This window comes from Lutjanus erythropterus, chromosome 8, assembly GCF_056507025.1.
Source record: "Lutjanus erythropterus isolate fLutEry1 chromosome 8, fLutEry1.hap2, whole genome shotgun sequence".
NCBI lineage: Eukaryota > Metazoa > Chordata > Actinopteri > Lutjaniformes > Lutjanidae > Lutjanus > Lutjanus erythropterus.
Window position 1 is genome coordinate 2,564,959 of NC_139324.1, and position 23,440 is coordinate 2,588,398.

Genomic DNA, 23,440 nt, shown 5'->3' on the forward strand with positions numbered 1-23,440 from the left:
AGACCACAGGCTTCTGGAATGGAATCCTTTTTCAATGGTAGGACCTCTAGTACTCCTGACCTCCTGTAAAAGTAACTGAAGACAGTCACAGTGTTTGATGTTTTAATGCTGATGGTGTGGTGTTGAAATGAAGGATGTTCATCACTGTTTGCTATCTCCTTTTGCAGATAGTTTGTTTTGGGGAATACACAAGATTTATACCACTGTCATGTCTGTATGGTAGTCTACTTACAACCAGGCAACAGTTAGCTTGGCATAGTATTAAGACAGGAAACAGGGAAACCTCTCTCTAGAGGTATAGTAACACAATTCATCTGCCAGCACCTCTAAAGCTCACTAATTGACATGTTATGTCTTGTTTATTTAATTTGGAGAAACAAAAGTGTAAGAACATCAAGTTGTCGCTTTATGAAGAGCTAGGCTACATGCTGGACTATTATAAATCAAAGTTATTTTGGTTTGTATGGATCACACAAATATTGCCGGGCTCAACAATAAGGATTACCCACTTGCCCGGTACAAGTAAAATGCCATGTTGGGAATAGCTTTGTGTTTTAGACGAACAAAATGAGACGTATTTCAGGCATCTCACCAAAACCTCATTCAAAAAACCCTGTTAACTTTGAGATGAGGGAACGTGCTCATTTCTGGGTTAAAGGATTCATCCCTGCAGCACTCTATTAGAGAGCTTTGGAGGTGTTGGTAGGGGGACTTTGTTAGCTTTGGTCAGAAGGTAGCAAGTTGTTTCCCCTGCTTCCAGTCTTTATGCTAAGCTACAATAACCAGCTGTTGGCTCCAGCTACATTTTTACAAATTTTCTTTTAAATTTTACAGTGTCATGATCATCAACTTTCTACAAGAAAGGGAATATTTCCCCAAATGTCAAACTATTTCTTTATTTCTTCTTTGAATTATTTGATTGAAAGTTGGAAGGTGATGGGAGAGAATGCAGAAATACAGACTGAATGAGCTCACAATTTTACTTTACAGGGCTCTTTTTGATTATCATTTTGGATGATGGAACAGTCATGATGCAACAATACTCGCAGCAGGTGTTAATTTAATCCTGTTTAGTTTGAGGACATATTTTCGTGATTGTGAAGCAGTCATCTGAATACAAAAAAACAGTGCCTCCGTCTCCACCAGTGAGCTGTGACTGGTGCCCACTGTTTCTCTTTGATAATGCTGTTGAGTTTGGCTGTTTTTCAGACCGTTCCCCTCGGTACACGAAATAGCTTTGTGACTCATGCACCTGCTGCAGAGTTCAGCCACTGAATATTTGGCATCATTGGGAATTTGTTAGCCTCTTCATAATGTTTTCAAAACTCGCATTAAACTGGCAGACCTTTTCTTTTTTTTAAGCTGACACATACTTGACTTTCAGCACAGCATGACTCACTTGTGTTACTGCCTTTTTATGGATGCTTGAAAGTGCAGTTTCATTATGTTTTTGCTCATCTTGTTCATACTGCATGTGGTAGTAAGGATGTGAAACCACCTCCTGTAGGATGCACATGAAACTTCTCATTTTCAGCAAAAGTACTGTTTAGAGAACCCTTTCACTCTGAGATGAGTTTTCAGTTTTACAATTTGAACAACAGCTTTTTCTCCTCTTTCACTGTTCCCCTGATTGCTGCAAAACTTGGCAGGAACTCCACATGGACTAAGCTCTCACTGTAAACTGCCAAAATATTTTAAACGTATTAACTTGCTGATATGAATTAATGAATATTAGTGAACTTCAAGAGACTTTATAACAGTTTAGCAGTAACATATGTAGATCCACCCAAATATGCCAAAATGTGACCTGTTAATGATAGTTTTAAATCTGCAGTCATGAATGTTGTTATGCTGTCAGTGGCTACAACTAATGACTATTTTCATGTCAATTAATCATCCAATTATTTTCTTGATTAATTGATTAATAGTTGTTTGGTCTATAAAATGTCAGAAAATTGTGAAACATGTTAATCAGTGCTTCCAAAGTCCAAGATAGCGTCCTCAAATCCTGTTTTGTCTACAACCCAAAGATAATCAGTTTACTGTCATAGAAGAGTAAAGAAGCAAAAAACATATTTTTAAGAAGCTGGTGTCAGAGAATTGTGGCTTATCTTCTTCATCAATTATTGATTAATCAATCAATCATCGCAGCTCTACTATGTGTTATGTTAAGGATATCACTGGTAGTGATAAACAAACTCTTCATTTCCCCTCAGGACGTTTTAGCTTCTTTCAGCTTCTTCCAATAACACTGGTCAGTTCTCGCCAAAAATGTCCCGGACACAACCAGTGAAGGAAACCAAAATCTGATTGGACTAAAGCCCTAGTAAGCTTGTCTGAGCTGGAAATACTTGACTGTAGTCAACACCACTGCGCTCTTGCGAGCATAGGTTGTAGATACTTTAAGCTGTCATCAATAACCAAAACTGGATATATTCATCAAAATGTGAGTGAGATCTGTGATTTCTTTTTTTCTGCTGTTAAACGGAGGGACCTCCCTGGCTCTCGCTGCCTGAGGCCGACGCTGTTGTCTCAGGGGAAGCATGCTCTAGAGTCAGGCTGGACAGCTGACCGGGTCATGACTTTTCCACATACACATTCAGTACTTTTTCTACCTACAATACCATTGTGGAAAACGACAGACACTGTGATTTTTTTTGTTGTCACATAATCACCATCAGCAAACAGCTGGACCGATTCGGGTGTCACTGCCCCAGATGGAGGCCGTGAAGTGCAACAAAGAAGCTGATGACTGATTAGGTTGCAACTTCTCCACATATAAATTCAGTAATTTTTCTCATATAAGTTGCCAAAAACACTACCTACTGCCACATCACTGCTGCTTGCTTTTATAACAGAACTGTGTGGGTTGTAGTGTGGGATATTTCTCTTTTATTTTGAAAGCCCAGCATTATCCAGTGAAGGATCTGTTGTTGTCAGACTCTGAATGTTGACCCAGGAAGCGAACAGGGAGAAATGTGGTTCATATTTGTTATAAAACTGACCTAAAGTTACTTTCTCTTCCTTTAGGGAGCCTGAGATTCATTACATCAGCTATTTACAGCAGTTTTAGTCATACTTTTGTTGTTTTGTCTGGTGTTTTTAGAAACAGGTTGAATCAAACTTGGTCTAAAGAGCCACACATGTGACATATTTGTCATCAAATTAAAGAGGAAATTGGGGTTTTTCAAGTGAAAACAACCTGTGATTGTCTATTTCTTTCTGTTTTGGGGTTTTTATTGGGTTTATTTGGGTCAAGTAGGAAAATTCTCATTAACTCAGTGAACTGCAGCAGCAATCTACAATTCTTTTGGGTCTGGAGTGTTAAAAAATAATGCAGACATTATTGATTGGTTTATAAAGGGACAGGAAATCTAATAGGCCCATCCACCAACCACATGTTTACTATGTGCCCCGCTATAAAAAGGGCACACGATGTTCTGAAGTGGCACTAAACGTCGGCACTGGAAGAAGATCATATGCGACAGAATCTTTCAATATTCATAAGTCCTTGGGATACTGGGCTGCATCATCTGTCCTTTAGCCATGCAGCCTCAAGGGCCTGAATGACCGTGAACGGTTGTACAGTGTATCCAACATCTGACATCATCAAACAATATTTAGCACCAGTGCGAGCCTGTCCTTTCTGATTTCCCCATGAGCTATTAGAATGCAGCCTTTTCCTCATTTTCAGCACTGTAATTGTAAGTAGATCCATGTGCTCGCCCCGAGAACGTTGGCATGCTGGCAACGAGGGCGTGAATGCAGTGACACGAATGCTTGGGCATCTGGGTCGTTGCCTGCGCCATGACCACCTCCCTCTCGCCACGTTAATGCAAAGAATATCGCGTGCATCAGTCGGAGGGGGGGTGGCTGGATCAAGAGTCAAGGAGGTCTTTTCATGCAACAAAGAGGACTCCTCCCTCACATCTGTGTGGGATTGTTATTGTTTTCCCTGACATCTGGTGGTGCCCTTGGCAACTTCGAGGCTCGCATGAGGTCTGCTCTCATGTCCGGGGCTTGGTAACATCAACGTCTGAGATGTTTCTGTCTATTTCAGACTTTTTTTTTTTTCAATCACATGGGAGAGATTATCTGTATGTATAGCTGAAGCTATGGGAAATGTTCACAAGCTATTTTTGTGCTTGTTGATTGAGAGAGGAAGCTATGAGAGGGACCATATCTTTTGCACAGTGATGGGTTTTTTCCTAGAATTTCCTGTTTCATAGACCCTGTTCTGTCCACTGTCTTCAATCATCAGCTCTCATTGTGCTCACGAAATGACAGAAAACAGTGGGAGACCTAGCTAACTGGAAGCTGAACCCATTCCTTCCTCCCTGTCCATGTCAAGACCTTCTTGTCAGAAACACTCATAAGAAGATATACAGGGAGAACTTTGCAGTTCTAGTTAAAGTTAGGACACACTAATAATTAGATTCAAAGCTGTCATCAAAGCAAAAGGTGGTTACTTTGAGGAATCTAAAATATTAATCAGTTTTAGGTTGATAGGTGCGTATAAAAAGACTGTGGGTTGAATAAAAAGTTAAAAAAAAGACTCTCACACTGTCTCCTGCATTTTAAATCGAAGATTTAATGACAACCAGAAGATAGTGTGAGAGTCTGTTTTGCTTTTTAAGAATCTTAAACATAAAACACATTTTGCCTTGTTTTCACATTTTTTGCTTACTGCATAATTTCCATATAATTCCATATTTCATAGTTTTGATGTCTTAAGTATTAATCAATGCCTGATTTCACAGCAGCTTTTCTAAAGAATTGGGATGCACGTTGCAATGAAAATTTCTTGCAATGAAATTGTGGAGCTGAGAGAAAATTGCAAAAAAAAAAAGTGGCGATTCTTTTTGTATAAGTCATTAAAAAATCAAACGCAACTTGTTTCAGGGAGAACAAAACTGCACTCTGTCCTGAGTGATCTAACTAACCTCACCAAAAAGGTTCAAAATCATGAAAACTCTGACAAAATATTCTTTATTTGTAAATGAAGAAGTGCACCTGGGGGCTATACCACAAAGAAGCAAAATCTTTTTCAAGCTCAAACTCAGTCAAAACAGCTAAATAATAAAAACAAAAGTTCACTGGGCATTGATAAATGTCAGTAACAATGACAGATTAAAAAAAAAACAAAAAAAACTTTTAGTCGGTTAATTGAGACATACATGTATGACATTTTGTGTGGGGGACTGCTGTGCTTGGAGGGAGCAACAATGATTGGTTAGACTTGCAGAGTTTGGACAAACTTGCAAGGTTGCACAGAATTAACGGATTGGTCGAATTTGCGTGAACTGCAACATTGCAACTTTCTGGAGGGACTGATTAATCTACAATGTAGAAAAATAATTAAAATGAAGAAAAAACATTTGTTTTACCTCGCTAAATTTTAAGGTATGCGTCAAACTGAGCTTGAGAGACTTGTTTGTAACAACTGACTGTTCAGTTCACCATGCATCTTCTATCATATGGACGTGGCTCAGTTTAAAAAAGTCAGACAATAAGCAGAACTCGATCCATAAACCATATCAGATGACAGTGGTTGTGAGGGACTGTAATACTTGAGGAAAAGTTTTGTATTTTTCTCTATTTATTCCAGTTTTGCACATCAAACATTCTTAAAATACGTGTGTACTCTGTGAAATATGTCACAGTAGTACAGTAGTAACTGCAGTGTGGTGTGCTTTGCCCCTTCAGAAGCATTTATATTAAAATTTTAAGAGAAACTAATATACCATGATATGTACCATTACTGTCACTGCTTCCATTATAGCGTTATATAAATTTGAGGTCATACCACCCAGCCTTAGTTTGTGCACAGTTGAGCTGGATGTAGGACGTTGTGTTGCTCATAATCTGCTGCACTAGCACCTGCCCTCCTCAAGCCGTTTCCCAACAAATGCTGTTTTCAAGGTAACGTAACCCCAGCTGATAAAGGCACGGACCTGTGGCACGTGTTGCACATGCTGCATGTAAAGTGAAACTGGGCTTGCTGGTGTCAAGTAAACACGTCATGATACAGAGTATGGATGGTGAGAAAGAGTGGACCGCTGTTGGTCACATTTGATCCATAAAGCAACCTGGGTTCATCCAAGGTCACAGAAGGTGGTCCTTCTGTTTCCAACATCAGGTTGGCGATGAATTTGATAACTAACACAAAGAAATCCACATGATGGGATGCAGCACACAAACTGTATGCAGAGAATGTTGAAATATCTCTGTGGGAGTGTGTTACACTGCCAGAGGGGTGGTGTGCATTCTTACATCAGCGCATTTTATCCAGTTACATACAAACAGTTTTTTTTTTTTTTGACTTGACTTGTCAAGTCACATCACAGCTTTCATGTTTTAAAGATATGTTCTGTTCATGCTTGGTCTCAGTTAGAATGTGACCCCCATAATCAAACCAAATATATTACCCCACCCCACCCCACCAACCCCTATTTCATAAACCAGCTGTAGACCTCAGGTGCTGGACAGCTAGACAACTTCACGTGAGCCCTGTTACTGTTTTTCTTACAGCCCAAACAATACTGGGTTTTGAGGCTGATAGTGATAATGATATCTGGGAGGTTTTTTTTTCATACATAAGTACTTAAAGGGATAGTTCAGCCAAAAATGAAAATTCAGTCATCATCTACTCATCCTCATGCTGATCGAAGGTTGAATCTCCCAAACAGTGGAAGTGAATGGTGACTAGTTTTCAATTGTAGAAAGGAAAAAAAAAAGCAGAATTAAAACATAAAATGCCTCCATATTGCTCGTCTAGTGTAAACCAAGTCTCCTAAAGTCCCAACATACCAAGCTGACTGAAAAAAAAATGTTATTCACACCATGTCTTTAGCCTGACTCTTCACTGTAGATCTTTAGCTTGGAGCCATGTTCACATGCACATGCGCACTGTCTGAATTGTGTGTGTGTGTTGTGACGGTGTGCAAACAACATGTCAGGACTTCAATAGACTTGGAATATGCCAGACAAGCAGTATGGAGGTATTTTATGTGGTTCTTCCCATCTGTTTCTTTTACATTTGAAAACTGGTCACCATTCACTTCCATTGTTTGGGAGATTCTGCAACGCTGTTTTCCTGTGAAACTCCAGCAGTATTTCGCTGCAACAAAATAAACCCAACCCTCAATCAGCATTAGGGTGAGTAGATAATAACTGAACTTTCTGAACTGAACTGATCTACTATCCCTTTAATCTTAAAAAGGAAAAGGATATTTTTACAGTTAAAAATCAGACTCAGTGCTCTCTGGTCAATTAATTATGTAATGGTGACATTTTTTTTAATTACTTAAAACTTTGTTTGGCCTGTGCTCTGCTTGTGCTGCAATTTCTTGTTAGTCATCAGTTGACATGCACTATACACCCATAACAATAAGGTAATATCATCCAATTACTGGTCTAGCTCTGTTATTTTTAATTGAAATTGAAATATTTGATCCTCTTTTGAAATTAAAAAGTGCAATAGGCTGTCTCCCCTCAGTAAACTAAGCTATTGTTGCCGCTAAGATGCGGTAGAAGACAAGAGAGCTATGCATCATTTATTAAAAAATAGTGAATAAAGTAAGGCTGTTTGTTGCCTTTTAAAAATGCATCACAAATAAACGAATAATCAATTTCCCAGCATAGTTTAGGATTAGGTTATGTAGTCAAATTAACCCAAACAAATGATATGACAATGATATGTTAGTTTTGAATAAGTTGGTAACTGATTAAAATATATATATAGTCCCACCACTCAGTTGAAATACCAGTATATAGGATTTTGTGACATCTAGTGGTGAGTTTTCAGATTGCAACAATCTCACCTCAATCTTCCCTTCCAAGCATGTAGGACAGGGGTCCCTAACTGGCGGAGCGTGGTCCGAGTCCGGACCCACACGCCGTCCTATACGGACCTTGACCTATACCAATAAATTATTAAGAGATTTTAAATTTTGACGGGACGCTTCTATTTTAACTGGCGCAACTTTTCTAGTCTTTCCAGCGCTGGTTTAGCTGATGAGGAAACGCACAGATCAACTGCAGAGAAGCTGCGTGTGGAGGAGACTGTTGTTAATGATGGAGTTTATTATAACAGTCGAAACTAACATGATGGTTAATGTCATCGACACCAACCAGATGCACTTATAAAATTAAACAACTGTATAAGTAGGCCTATACGTAAAACAGGAGAGTCTGTGTTTCTCTGTGAGAAACTTTCAGACCTTCTCACAGCAGAGTGAACAGGTGAGGGAGGAGAGGAGGGCAGACTGATCACTAATCAATCACTGATACCGTCGTCCTCTCGGACTGATTAAAAAATAAAAATGCCAAAATTGGTGACAAACCAAACCTGGGTGTCCACACAAATAAAGTCTTTGTGTGAAACACTGCAGAGTGTAACATCGTGCTGTTTACAGACAGTCTGCTGTCTGTAGTTTGACAGAGACAGAGAGGGTCGTGTCTAGAAGGGAACCCTAGACCTGAGAAAGATTGCGCGCGTTTGATTATTTTAGTAGAAACAACGAACACAAATTTCGCGAGAGTTGTGCAAAAAAAGTGTTACCTTCTAGACACGACCGAAAAAGGTGCGCGGCTCCAAAAATAGAAAGTCATGTCGTGGTGTCGATGTGTTTAATGTGGCGGGCCGCCATAAATAAAACACTATTCACTGATCCACAGAGAGTCACTGAAACACTGATCACTGACCTGCTGTGATGGAAAAAATACTCACATTCTTTACTTAGGTATTTTTACATTGTGGTATTATTGTTTGTACTTAATTACAGTTTAAATATTTTGCATGTTATTGTTTCCTTTTTTGAAAAGTCAACATTTTTATTGCTTTTGTTGTACTTTAATGGTATTCTTATTGGTATTTTTTGATGACTAAATACAGACCTGCAAACTCATAAGAGGAGAAAAAGGTGGCATGTTGGTAAACCAGTTCCCTGTCCTCTGGGGGTCTGGGAGCGTCTGTCCTGCTCCAGAAGAAAAATGTTGTGATTTTAACATGTGAACAAAACATTCTGGTGACTGTTTCAGATAAAAGAGTTAGTTCCATCTTCTGTTTGTGGTTTCTGCAGACATTACTACCTTTACTTTTACCTTTGTGCTAAAGTAAAGTAAATACAGTAAAAGTAAATCTACATTAAAAGTAAAGTTACTTTACTGAGTATTTTTACTTTAGTAATTTATAGTTGTTCATTTAATAGACCTGTCTTATTTTCTATTTTGTATATTACTATTGTTCTTAAATAAAGCAAAAGTAATGTAATAGAAAAAAATGCAGAACACGCAATATTTCTGATATGCACGTTGATACAACTACTACACTACTTCAGTATATATCACTCTCATAACACATAACACAACACTCTCATAACAATATATATATATATATATATATATACATACATATATATAGTTTTAGTAGTAACATTAGGTTGTATTTCAAGCCAAGGATGTCAAAAACACTTTTCCAACTCATACATGTTGGAAAGTTGATATTCTTGAAGGCAAACATGGTTTCATTCTAGTTTCTGCTTTAGTTTTTAAGATTTAAAAGATTGACTACTCACTATGACTATGATGTGAGGTGAAAAAATGTCATTTTAATGGAGTTTTGCCAACTCCATAAGATTTAACTTACATAAAAAAACTAGGGTTTTGGCCTGTTACAAGCCAAAAGTTTGATCTTTTAAAATGTATATTTCCCAGTTTAATTGAAGAGTAAAAATTAAACCCTGTCAACATCTGTTTTCCTCCCAAATCTCAAGAGTGAGTGAACACATAATCTATTTTCTTGTTAAATTATAGGACATATCTCGGTGGCATTGGTGGGACGTAACCTTAACAACATGAACAATAATGAGAGAGAGACAGGGCAACAATAGCACCTAGTTCACTCATTGATTATTGGTGCTTCTGCATGCAGGGACTTCATCGGTTCTCCTCTGTCTGATTAAGCCTGTGTCCTGCTATAGAACAGGCCAGTAATGATGTTACAGGCTCCCACCAGCCTAATAGACATCTGAATGCCACTGAGAGGAACTTGGGAGTGTGGGGCGCCAAACATCCTGCGAGGGCAGAAGGATGTTTACAGCACTGCGTGGCGTCTCTGCAGGGACAGTGGGAGTTAAGTGCAGGCTGAGCTCTGGCACCGGCCGAGAAGACAGCAGCTGTTATGCGCAGGCTGTTGTTCCAGGTACCTCTCTCCTTGCTGGCAGATGTAATAGGTGATGTCAGCTCTTGTGCAAAGTGTACATGACTAACCACTTCTGTGAAACCCTCTGAGGCACTACAGATAATAGTGGACCACCCACAGTTTGCACCGGTTTGTGGTTGGATGAAGTTGACCCGAAGAGACCAGTAATCAAGTGTTGTGCCTCTGTAGAGGCTGCTCTCTTACTTTGAGCTGAAATTAACAAGGAATAGTCATGGAGTACATGATTCTGTGAGTTATTTTCATGATTTTTTCATTTATTATATGGACTCACATTGGAGCTGGAGAAAAAAGTCATGGTTGACATTTTGATGACTCTAGCTGAGTTCTGATTTGATATGCAACCTGAGATATTTGTCTGCTGTTGTGGAAAATAGATGCATTTCCATCTAATTGTCAAGTGGATTTGAAAATGAACTTTTTAAATGTTGCAAAAAAAAAAAAAAAAAACAAAGAAAGAAAATGAAAATTAGGTGTGTTTCCATCAGCTGGTTTGGAGCAGTGTTGTCACAATGCCAAAACTTTGAGTTTGATTCCAGTGCCCAGTTTAGTATCATGATACTCAATACCAAAAGGATGCTTGGGACTGAAATGTTTCTAGGTCAATACTCCACACAGATCAGACACAGAACGTCCACTAAAGACATGAACGCTGTCGTTCACTGAATGAACACAGGAATCAGATGCACACCCTTTGAGCTGCGGGACTTCCTGTGTGAGCACACCAGGACTAACCCCTAAAAAGTAATGAATGTTGAGAAATTCTAATTCCAGACTGTTTTTCATGAAGATGTATTTTCAAAAAAATACTGAAATTTCAGTAAACTATGCCGCAATATTTTGGAGTGGATAAACTGAGCTACTCAAAGCGTGGTTTCATCAGAGTCTATGTCGCAGATGGATGTAAAAAAAAAAACAGGGTAGAAAAAGTAGAGATGAACCACTTGATTACTAACTGCCAGTAAACCTTGAAAAATGGAAAAAAAAGGTTTTCAGGATTTTTTTTCAGTTGGGCAATTGGAACTATTGTTTCATATTAGCTGGATTCATGACAGCTTATTCTTCTCTTGGAGCAGAAACAGCTGAACCATCATGTTCAATGTTCAATGTTTTTATGTCAGAATTCTGCATAAAAACTTATTTGCACTTTTTTTCTTGAATATTGCAGTTTCCATCAACCCTTTTTAATCCAAATAATATGTCAAGGACTTATCTTTCTGCAGCCAATGAGGAGGGAGCAGTGGAGGTATTCACTTTCTTTTTTGGCATTGGTTTCAAGAAGCTGTGAACAGTAAATGCTAATAAATAACGAACTTAGTATAAATAGGTATGAATAATTTAGTATTGCTTGTGTATTTTAACAGCGTCTGCTAACTTTCTTATTTCTGCCACAAAGTTATTTTTTTGCTTGTAGCTATAGTTATGGATCATAAGAGTAAATTTGAACCCATATGTTACAAGGCATATTTTTTATTATTTTATTTTATTTTTTTTTTCAGCTTTATTAAAAGGGAAATGTTTCATTCATGTTGGACCATTGACTGTATAAAGATGGACGACATGACAGCTCCCCAGTAATGAAACTAAAACATAATGATTGGACATGGGCCAAACTAAAAACAAAATCAGTACAGTCCAATAAAATTCTTCCCAAACATTTTTTTTTCAGTAATTTCAGGTAGTTCTCATAATGCTGATGTATGTCTGTGTTTATTTTTCTGATCAGTTTGGTTTTAATTAGTTTCATGGTGCCATAAAAAGGGAGTTTCACGTCATGATTTACAGCTGAGTCTTATTTGTGATTGAGTCAGTCGGGTGTGTGGGCGGGACCTCGATACACCAACCCCGATCTCCACACAGACTGGCTCCAAATTACGTCACGGCGTGGAGACTCCATCTTTTTGTACAGTCTCTGTGTTACACCACATAAATACAGTATGATTAAGGTTGAGCTGGGACATCCTGCTGCTTCCTGAACTAGAACTAAATGTTTCCAGTGAACATAAATTATTATTATAAATGAGCTACATGCTGTATGACAGTAGGAGACAGGGTTGGTTTGGGACACATAGAAGTGGAACCATATTCTCTGTGTAATACCCACCGTCACTGGTTAGCTATTTGAAATATGGTTTCTAAGGGAACTGAGAACTTTGTCTTGGCAGAAGGTATTTAAGACCAACTCTTCATTCTTTAATCACATTCATTAACTCAGGTCACCATTCAAAAAGAGCAGGTCTGATCATGCTCTTCTTTATCTTAGTTATTCATTGTCAACACCAATCACTATGTGGCTACAGCATGTGTTGTGGTGTCTGTCATTTACTGTGTTTCCGTCATAAACAAGGTATTTATGGCAGAACTGAATTAAATGGCATGCTGAAAATTCCTGTGACAAATAGATTCCATTCAGATAGGAAGGGGACAGGTTTGTTTCTTCACTGTCACCTTCAGGATTAGCTGAATGGTGCTGTATGACAATTAAAAATGAAGCAATAGCTAAAGAAAAATAGCTAGCTACACAAGCACCATTCAGGCAGCTATTGGGAAAGCATTCTGCTCTGTGTTGACATCTGACAAGATACCATAGATCCTCTGTATCTCTCTGCTAATGTATGAAATACAACCTTTGTTGAGGAACAGCAAGGGAACTTGGCAGAGTAGGGCGCTGTGTATGCATCTGTGTGCATTTTTGCGTGTTTGCACACATGCATGTGTGACAGAGCAGCTGATCTTTCTCTGGCTGTTTCTAATTTTCACATCACCATAATGTTTTACAATCCCACTTTCAGTAAGCCCCTCCTCTCCCCAGAGTAATGCAGATTTAACTCTGAGCAGACTCGAGGAGGCACTGGGCCAGTCCCCTCAGTGATAGAGCTACAGGGAGACTCTGACTGGGTCAGATCTCTCAGTGATGTACTGACGATGGCCCCCTGCTTTGCCTCCTTTTCCTCATTTGTCATTGTGCTGGAAGACAGCTTGTACCAAGTTTCTGTCAGTGGAAATGGTTTGTTTTGGCAACCAAACAATGAATATTCAAGCTTTTAGCTGCTGGAGCTAAAAGTACATGTAGTTATACATATAAACTACTCACATAAAGTAAGTTATATGAACATTTAGTAATTAAGTGTAAAAAGATTTACAAGCAATCAAGGATTGGCATATACTCTGTTAGGGGGTAGAAAGCATTGCCACAATTTCATTTTAGCCTATGGACATTTTCAGCTTCAACTTGCTGGAAACCAGAAAAAATACTTTTAAGAGATGAATTCATATGTTCTCAAAAACACAATTACTACAAGTTACAAGTTTAAAGACATCTGTTGGGGCTAATTCTCTAACATGACTCATGGAAATCTAGGGAGGAATGGAAACTGGTAGCAGTTGCAACACCAACACAGAAGTCATTGACCGCCAACCCACACAGAAAGTCTTAACTCAAAGTCAAACCGATCAGCCGAGCATTGATCAGATCCTGACAAATTTTCACAACATTCATTGAACACTCATGAACATCAATCAGTTTAAAGTGTTTAGTCTTCACCTCTTGTGTGCAAAATTATCCACTACTGTATTCAAACTCAGTTCTTCTCAGAATACTACCTGCTCTAGAGGCTGTTTTTTCTCTTGAGATATTGAGCATTTTCAACCCAAAGGGACTCAACCCAAACTTCTAAAAGTGGTTGTCAAGCAGACATCAGCTTTTGGTTGCTGAAACTGGAAATATGGTTGCCATTTTTAGTCACCTTATATTTTGGGTAATTAAAAGAGAAATCTGTAATATATTTATTATAATAAATCATGAAATGACCATAATGTGTCATCAGAGATCAAGGAAACATGTTCAGTTGAATTTACTCACTTCACTTGACGTTAGTACTGCAGCCACGGTATCTTCCTTTTAAATTTTCATTCCAACTGTGTCTGTTTCACATTAATTGGCGTTCAAATTAATGCTGAATGTTTGCTGAATGAGTAAGTGTCTGTTTATGAGTCATAAGAAATCATTAATAATCTTGTGTCATTTCAGTGCAGTGGGCTTTTGTGTTCAGGATAACAGGCTTAACTTTGCATTGACAGACAATTGACACTAACAACTTACAGTGGAGGACTTGTCATTACATGTTATTGTCAACTTACAACGTTGCGTGCATCCTGTGCTTCTGTCAAGCTCTTGCAGTCTGCCTGTCACAGCTGTGTCTGGGGAGGAAAAAATAAATAGAATAAACAACAATAATAACAATATATCACCTTGCCTCCAGTATTGTAATATATTGCAATATATTGAATTGATAACAGCAATATTAAAATCACTAACTAGACGCCGAAAGTATATTTTGTGAATGTTTTGATGTTTTTATGCATTAAAAAGTGGTTGCCACGATGGCAACCAAAGGCCAAGAATTGGTAGCCAATTTCTCATATTTGTTGCCAGTGGCAACCTAGTAAACACTGTGGAGAACTGCCCAGTCATGTAAGAAATGGCACAGTAACAGTTTTTCATGTTGATCTCTCATAAATTTTTCTAATTTTGTTTGTTGAGATTGTCTTTTAAGAACAGTACCTGCAGCAATAAATCACGTTGTGATGTGTGAGAATAAGATTATAGTGTGTCTTTTTTGGGTGTAAAGTGGTTAAAATGATGAGCTTTAAACCATACCATACATCTACTTGTTTCCCATATATGTTAGTTTATCATCAGTGATAGAAAATAAATATATGTGTTCCTAAAGTTAAAGGTTCCGTATCCCGTGGTGGCTTCCCTCTTAAATGCATTTGACTGTTTTCCCGCTGCAGTGTTGGTTTAGTTGTTCCATTCCACCAAATTTAATTAGGCTTGAGATGTTACAAATACAAGTAATGACCTACTTCCTTTAGGGTATGAAAGATGTTATTAAATTTCGCCTCTGAATGAGGTGTAATCCACTCCAGAATGCCATGTATCTTCATACATGTCATCCTGGGTTCAGGTTCTCCCACTTTCTCTCACATCCTTCCTCTCTCTTTTTGTTCCTCAGCTGTTTGGAGTGAAAATGCCTCTTACATAGTTTCACACTGAAAGCAATGCTGCTACGAGAGTCTGGCCTTCTGATCAGGTATTCTAACAATGCGAACAACCTGTTTCTGGCTACCTTGGATGCCAGTTTGGAACTCTCATCTGGTGCTGTGGTACATTCATGGCAAAAGTAACAAATCAAAAAGCAGGAAATACATTTCAAGTCTAAAGGTGTAAATGTGTAAACATACATGTTGGAACATAGTTGCTGAAAACATGAAAAGACTCAGACCTTTGTACTTCTGAACTGTGCAATTACACCGTTAAACTATTGAGGAGTTTTTGGCACAGACCTGAGACTTGGCTCGGTGACACACCAGAGCCATGGTCCCTCTAACACTGTGTAAGCCCCATGAACGACACCAGTCAACGGTCAGTTATGAATGCACCTTAAGCGACTCACAGTCAAAGTCAGCCCAGCAGTTCACTTCAGCTCACTTCAGTTCCAACAATCCAACACAGAAGAAAAAACAAAATATCGTCCTGTCACCATCCTCTGGCTCTGGTGGCTCAAACATGTCTGGACATGTCCAGTGAAGCTGCTAGACCGAGTGTCCTCCACTGAGACAGTGAAGAGCAGAGCAAACCGCAGAATATACTTCACAATTTTTTAATAATTTAAATTTGTCTGGGTGGTTAATAACATGTCTCTGTGGTGGAACAAACTCAGAACATGCATTTATTGTTGCTTCACTTGACATTTAAGATGTTACAGAGCACTGTGTGGTTCAAACACAAAGCAAAGGTTGCATACAAATGTCCTCTACACGGAGCTTCCGCATTCTGAAGAAAAAGAACTGGAGCAGTTGCAGACCTGTAACTCTTTGATAGTTGAGGCAGCTGCAGCAGGCACGTTTAAACTATCTAAAGCTCCCTGAGCGTTAGCACACCCACCATTTTGCAAGGCAGATTTGTACAACCTGGGGGATATGTTTCCATTTGAGTTTTGTCTCATTTACTATGCAGCAGCAGTGACATGAAATCCCAGTGGCCTGCAGCTTTGCCGCAAACAACTTTCTGGGATTCTGCTTTGATGAGACACCAGTATCACCTTTGAAAATGAAATGTGTAACACATCCACTAACCGATTTAAAAGCGCTGCTACGTTTCAGAATTTATGATAAAGTGCAAAGGAGATATGCCCCACAAAACCCCTAGCAGCACTGAGAGCATGGGATTTTTTAAGCATCAGCTGTGCTTACATGACTTTTGTCAGGGAGCTGGAACTTTCATAGATCAATTGGGTTTTGTTGAGTTGATTCCAACTGCTTATTACATCAGCTTTGTTGTTCTTGGATCACTCAAACTGACTTGCACATGTACATGTCAGTGATAGCATGCAAGTTTTCCTGTGAAGGGACAGACATATGTAAGTTACAATTGTTGAGTTGGGATTTTGACAGATCAGATCAAATTAGATCCACGTTGCCTGGGGGGGATCTGTGTTCAAACCCTGCCCCAATTATTAACATTTCACAGTTGTGTGAAACTGTAAGTGGTATCTGTCATTTTCTTTTTTCAGTTTAGACAACAGGTTTAGGTTTAGGCAACAAAACTACTTGGTTACATTTAGGGAAAGGTAATGGTTTGTCTCTGTAATAAAGAATAAATTTAAAAAAAATGAAGTCTGGAATATATTTGCTGTAATACATCATAAAATTACCATGATATATCATCAGAGATCAAGGAAACGGGTTAAGTTGAAATATCAAGGCTGAGCCGTAGGATCCCCCTTTGAAATTTCTATTCCAGGTCAGAATAAATTTTTTTGCATGCCCACTAAACATTAATTAGAGTTCAAATTAATGCTAAATGTTTGTGGAATGAGTAAGTGTCTTTTTAAGTGCTGTAATAAATCACTTATAATCTTGTAGAAGGAGTAGATATTTATAATGGTGAAATTTTGTAACATGTTAATATTGTCTGGCAGGCAGTGAGAAAGACACTCACTGAATTCTGTGTGCATTTTTCTAGAGCAGTGGGCTTTTGTTTTCAGGGTAATGGGCTTAACATTACATCAGTTATAAACATCTGATCAACTTTTAGTGCAGGACCCGTCGTCGCTTGTTTACGATGTTGCACATTTCCTGTGCACCTGCAGTGCTCCTGCAGCCTGCAAGGTATGGGTGGGAAAACTCACTTTCACCATAGATTGTATACTAAATAAGATTTCAAACTACTGTATTAAACATACAGTCTATGGCTCCAACTCGCTGTACTCATTTTTGCATGTGTAATTGATATATATTGCTCCTTTAAGATTTTTTTCTTCTTTGCCTTGCTCCTTGAAGTAGCAATTTGTTTTTTCCTTGTGTATTTCCAGCATGGCACAGTCACATACCATTTCAGATGTTGCCTCCAACAGTACAATACCTGGCAGTGTCCACTGCATGAGCTCAGTTGCATGCTTTTTTGTGACTTTCAAGATTGAGACGGTGATTGATGATTCCTTTCAAGCTGAAGGTTTTTGATCTTGCACACCTGTCAGTCATACTGATCAAAAGATCTGTGCATGTTGTTGGAAATAAGTCTTTATGTGTGGGCTGTTTATTCTAGGTTTCAATAATAACGCAACCTGTTCCCAGTTTAATTGACTGCGATGGTAAAGACAGTAGTAGCATTTCAGTAGATTAAAGCCACTGGGTGAAACATTTATCAACAGGGGGAGAGATAAGGCGTGCTTTATGAGCAGATTTTATTTCTCTTTGATGACAGGGCCTAATTGTTCATTCTCCATTACAGATCTGTAGCTGGTATATTAACAACCAGCTTTGACATGGCCAAAAGGACGATGGATAGCATCGCGCGGAGTGGGCTTGTGGCACTCATACTGCTGTGCAATTTAACCAAGGTAAGAAAGCCTGCATGCGATCAAGCAAACAAACACTAAACCCACAAACAAAATACAATTTTACATGTGTGGAAAAAATTTGATTTGTCTGTACATAGTACTAGAAACTACAAATTATGTATTTTATGTCAGTAGTGTGTTACGATCATAATTCCTGAGAATATGTTTACATGCACTGACACTTCCTCTAAACCCAGCTGGTCAGTAATCAGGTTTTTGATATATCGATATTGTATAATGCTCTGTGACACTTCTACAGAAGCTGAGAAGGGCTATGATCGCAATTATTTTTTCTATGTTGTTATCCCACGAGTTAATTATTTTGTTTCTCTGAACCAGTGTCTTTGAGACTGTACAGTAAAAAGACATACTATTTTATTTATATACAATCTACTGCAAGAACATGGACAAGTGAATATGGTTGGTATGAAAAAGGACTGGGAAAAAGAACTGGCAATAATGCTAGACACCGGTTGATCCACTTTAAAAATTTGCACATGTTGCATTATTCAGACATAAAGCTACATAAAATATTCTCAGAAATGTCACTAATTTGTGAAAAATGTAGCCCAGTGGATGCACATTTACATATTTATACAATCTGCTCTAAGATAGAGGAATTCCTGGTTGTAATATAATCTATTTTTAGTACAGTTTCACTTGACTGTTTAAGCACGGTCATTCTCATCTTCCATACACTGCACCCTGTAGAGCTTCTTTTTTGTGTATTCGTCAGTGTGTTGAGTTTATAATACAGTGAAAGTGTGTAGTAAAAGAGCACAAAATCTGTGCATGTATCTAAATGTTAGAATACTCTATTTAACTTTTCAGCTGTGACTTCATTTGACCTGTTTAGACTTATTTATGTCAGTTTATGTTAGAGATTTTTTTGAAGGAGTAAAGAGCTTCTTCAGGTTGGTATTTGCTGTGTAATAAATAAGCGGGACATATCTGGCTGTCAGTATTTCTGCAGATGTCATATTTTCCATGGAGCACAAATGGATTTAATGGAAGCTTGTGTATGTTAGACTCCCTTTCCTGGCATCCTAAGTAGGCTATAATGACTTGTCTCACTTTAATGCAGTCCCATAGAGTCTGGAGACACAGATGAAATTGGGTCCAGACACTTGCTTGCACGCAAACATGAAATGAAGCTCTGTGTTTGCTCCAAAAAAAACCCACTTTTTATCCATTCTACTTGTAAATAAATTAATTTGATTTGGAATACTACAAGGACGGGAACATTTAGAAAACATAATTTTCTTTGCTTAATTTGACTGGTTAGAAGTGTTCATGCCTGATTCTGTGAAACATTAGCCGGAACCTCTTTGGACAAAATAAGAGTATAATCAAGACAAGAACTGAACAGATGTATTCACCTTTCCTCTCCTTCTTTGCAGATTTTTGTGAAGGCAAGCCTGGAGGTCAATGAAACCCAGCAGCAGCATCCAAACAACGTCTACCATGACATGGGACTCACCAGAAACAAGATAGTGACAGCGCAGTTTGAGTGCTATCAAAAGATAATGAAGGACAACACCCACAGCAGAGAAGGTAGCTTGTTACGTTTCGTATTTCTGACATTTAGGCTTGCCTGGGCTAAATGGCAGTAAGAAGTTCTACACTTTCTGGCCTTACTGTATTCACTGTCGATAGGGTGACATCAGTTTGACTGGATAATTTGATACTTCTAACCCATCTGTGCAAAATATTAATAAGAAATATAGATATTTACATTTATTAATTACTAAATATTTGAAAATTCTTGCTTTCTTACACCATATCTCCTAATACCTTATCTGTGGTTTTAGAGCCCATGTGTAATCGCACTTGGGATGGCTGGCTGTGTTGGGACGACACCAAGTCAGGTGTTATTTCAGAGCAGCACTGCCCAGATTACTTCCAGGATTTTGATCCTTCAGGTAAGATCTGTGGTTTACAGCAGCTCTAAAGGTACATCTGCACCCAGCATTTTTTCTGTTTAACTTTAAAGTGGCACTCCAGTGATTTAGTATTGCACTTCCCTAGTGTTTGGGGGTGGGGCCTTCGTCTGGCTCACCAGATTTAAACTGTGGGTATAAGCCCACCATTGGCTGCCTATTTCAGGCAGCATCCACTGTCTGAATTTGACTGTTTTCAAAAACCCTTTTGTTATGGGACACAATAACTACCTCCTAGCTAGCAAGCTACACACTAAAAGTAGTAAATTACCACCTGGTCACTGATACTCCTTTCTCATACACACATACTGGCTTTGACTTGACTTGGTTTGACTCAGCTTGTCACCTGGGCACAGCAGGGATTTGCATCTCTATTACAAGAGGGCTATCTACTTGCAGGTGTGTCGTTTAACTGAAAACAAATTTAGCACAATTGGAGTGGTTGTAATATGGCAAATAAACAATTATTTCTTTCTTATCTAAATGCTTTTATTATGAAACAGCAAAATCAGGAAATGTTGGGCTTTCATCAACAGTAATAATGATGTTGGAGGGAAATTTCCTCCAGACACTATTTTGCAGGGGCACAGTGCCGTCGCTGCATCTGTGGTTAGCGCACCCTTCTCTTCATGATAACTGATCTTCATTTGTGAAATTGATGGAATGCCCCTTTAAAATTGGCATGGCATGAAAGCTCTTTCAGTTTATGATGCAGGCTTTATGGAAATGTATTAATTGTGTTTCCATGTATATGCATGAATATACAAACAGTGAATGAGTAAATTGCTGGGAAATTCTACAGTACATCCTTCAACAGGATGTACAGATACATAATTAGGTTTAATTCCTCTAATCACTGTGCTAAGTAGTTTGATTTGTATTAATGTGTTTGTTTGTTTCATGGACTTTCAGACATAATTTTAAGATCACGGTGCCACGGGGTAAACGATCGAATCTCTTGTTGAGCAGTCTGGCTGTGTGTCAACAGGAAGCTTTGTCTTCTTTTTATTTTGAGTAGCACTCAGCCTTTTGATTTTGTGCTTTACTTACTCAGCTCCCAGAATTTCCACCTACTTTGCTGAATATAACAGATACACGAGAAGAAGAAGAAGAAATTCCCCCTGTGATTCAGTTTGCAGAATTGAAAGTTTCTTTTTCTTTTTCTTTTTTACTTGCAGAGATGGTTACAAAGATTTGCACCGACAGCGGTCATTGGTTCCTGCATCCGGAGAGCAACCGGACATGGACCAACTACACCCGCTGCAATGAACACACCAATGAAGGCAGAGTCGTAGGTCATTTTGTAAAATGGAATCAAATACATAAAGACTACAAAGAACTGACTTAAGGGTAACACTGACCTTTTAATAGTCATCTGGGCAGTTATTTTCAGTGTCAAGAGGAGAGTAAACAGTCACTAATGTGCATATCACATGCATCATTTTGCAGTAGACAGATATGTCTTATAAATAAATTACACAATTATACACAGATGTCATGCTCATGTTGGTTAAAATGGACTGAAATGTTTCTGTAGTGGGGTTAAAACGTGCAGTTGGCTTTTAGGGTGGCCCAAGAGGAAAACAAAACATTAACAGCCATAAAATACACATTTATAAGTTACTGACACAACAAACCATATATTTAACATATATATGAAAGGTATGTATTTCATTAGAAAAGTACATCACTGCAATAGTCAAATTTGCATGATGAGTAACACTTTACAATAAGGGTCAATTAATGAACAATAGCTAATGATTAATAAGCATTAACTCACAGTTAATTAATAGTTAACTAATGTTACTAATGTGTAGCTAGTGTCTAGAAATCGTTTACTAATGGTGATTTTGTTAACTCTGGTAATAATTCAGTCATTATCTATAGTTTATAAAGATGCTATTAACAGCTATTACTGTAATAAGCTTGAAATAACTTTAATTGATGCTATAATAAGCGACAAGAGATATTGGTTAACAGATATGTAATGCTTATTATGGTTTTAACTAATATTAATAGCGTCTTATTAACTATTAACTAATGTATGACTTAAAGCCATAGTTAACATGAACACCATTAGTAAATGACTACTAGACACATTAGTTAACTGCTAATTAACTGTGATTTAATGCTTACTAAGCATTAACAAATGTTATTTAATGCACCCTTATTATAAAGTGTTATTGCTCAGGACAAAGTTAAGTTTGTCACTAATTTATTACAAACTTGCACTCTCCACTGAAACACTAGAGGGCTTTTAATTTGAAACAGATACAGGAAGTGTTGCATTTGTATTAACACTGTAAAGCAGTAACTTTAACAGGGCAAATAGGGGCGGATCAGTTTGAAGCTTCACAGTAAGATGTTGAAGTGAGAGCCCACATTTCCCATCATGCCTTGACTGAGTAGTTAAAAAGTTTGCTGTTTAAAAGTTGTAAAATGGAAGTGTTACTTTTTGTTAGAGTTTGCTCTAATGTGTTTGCTCAGAACAGGGTGGTTTATGTTAGTAGCCTAATTGTCATTTTTGTGCTGGTGTATACAGCCTTCAGTTCTGCAAAAACTTTCAACCTATATTCAGTTGAATACAGTACAAAGACATGATATTTAATGTTCAAAAACAAACTTTTTTTGTTTGTTTTTTTAAATATACACTCATGCTGAATTTGATGCCTGCAACACACTCAAAAAAAGTTGGAACAGTAGCATGTTTGGTGTGATACATCACGCATATGTTACTCCAAAACCTGCCTTTCAGCATTAATGAAGCCTTCGCAGATGTGACAGTTACCCATGATGCCATGGGCAGTAACGTACCCCTATATTATCCCTATATCATCACAGATGCTGGCTTTTGAAATTAGTGCTTATAACAATCTGGATGGTCCTTTTCCTTCTTTAGCCCAGAGGACATGACGTCCATCATTTGTGAAAACAGTTTGAAATGTGGACTCATCAGACTACAGAACGCTTTTCCATTTTGCGTTAGTCCAACTTAGATGAGCTCAGTTCCAGAGAAGTCTGCAGTGTTTCTGGATGTTGTTGATATATGGCTTTGGCTGTGGTATGGTAGAGTCTTAACTTGCATTTGTAGACGCACCAACAAACTGTTTTAATTGACAACAGTTTTCCAAAGCGTTCTTGAGCCCATTTAGTTTCCTTTATACAACTGATACAAGCATCGGTTTCAGAATCAGTGTATATTTACAAGAAAACTAAAAAGCTTATCAGTTTGAACAGTAAATATAAAATTCAAATTTTATTTACAACATCCTGACTTTTTTGGAATTTGGGTTTCAGTTTTAAATGTTAGTGAGGTTGCTGTCACATATCATGACCTCAGCTGTGTTTTCGAGTTCTTGTTCCCTGTGGCA

At 38.1% G+C, this 23,440-nt stretch overlaps 1 protein-coding gene across 1 annotated transcript in view; it reads left to right on the plus strand.

The window, feature by feature from the left end:
• Window positions 1-23,440, plus strand: part of calcrla (calcitonin receptor-like a) — a 46,905-nt gene that overhangs the window by 11,465 nt on the left and 12,000 nt on the right. The window contains exons 2-5 of the mRNA XM_084724239.1: window positions 18,021-18,129; window positions 19,530-19,683; window positions 19,941-20,051; window positions 21,248-21,360. Of these exons, the coding sequence (XP_084580365.1) occupies window positions 18,055-18,129; window positions 19,530-19,683; window positions 19,941-20,051; window positions 21,248-21,360 (453 nt within the window). The 5' untranslated portion in view covers window positions 18,021-18,054. The remainder of the gene's footprint in view (window positions 1-18,020; window positions 18,130-19,529; window positions 19,684-19,940; window positions 20,052-21,247; window positions 21,361-23,440) is intronic.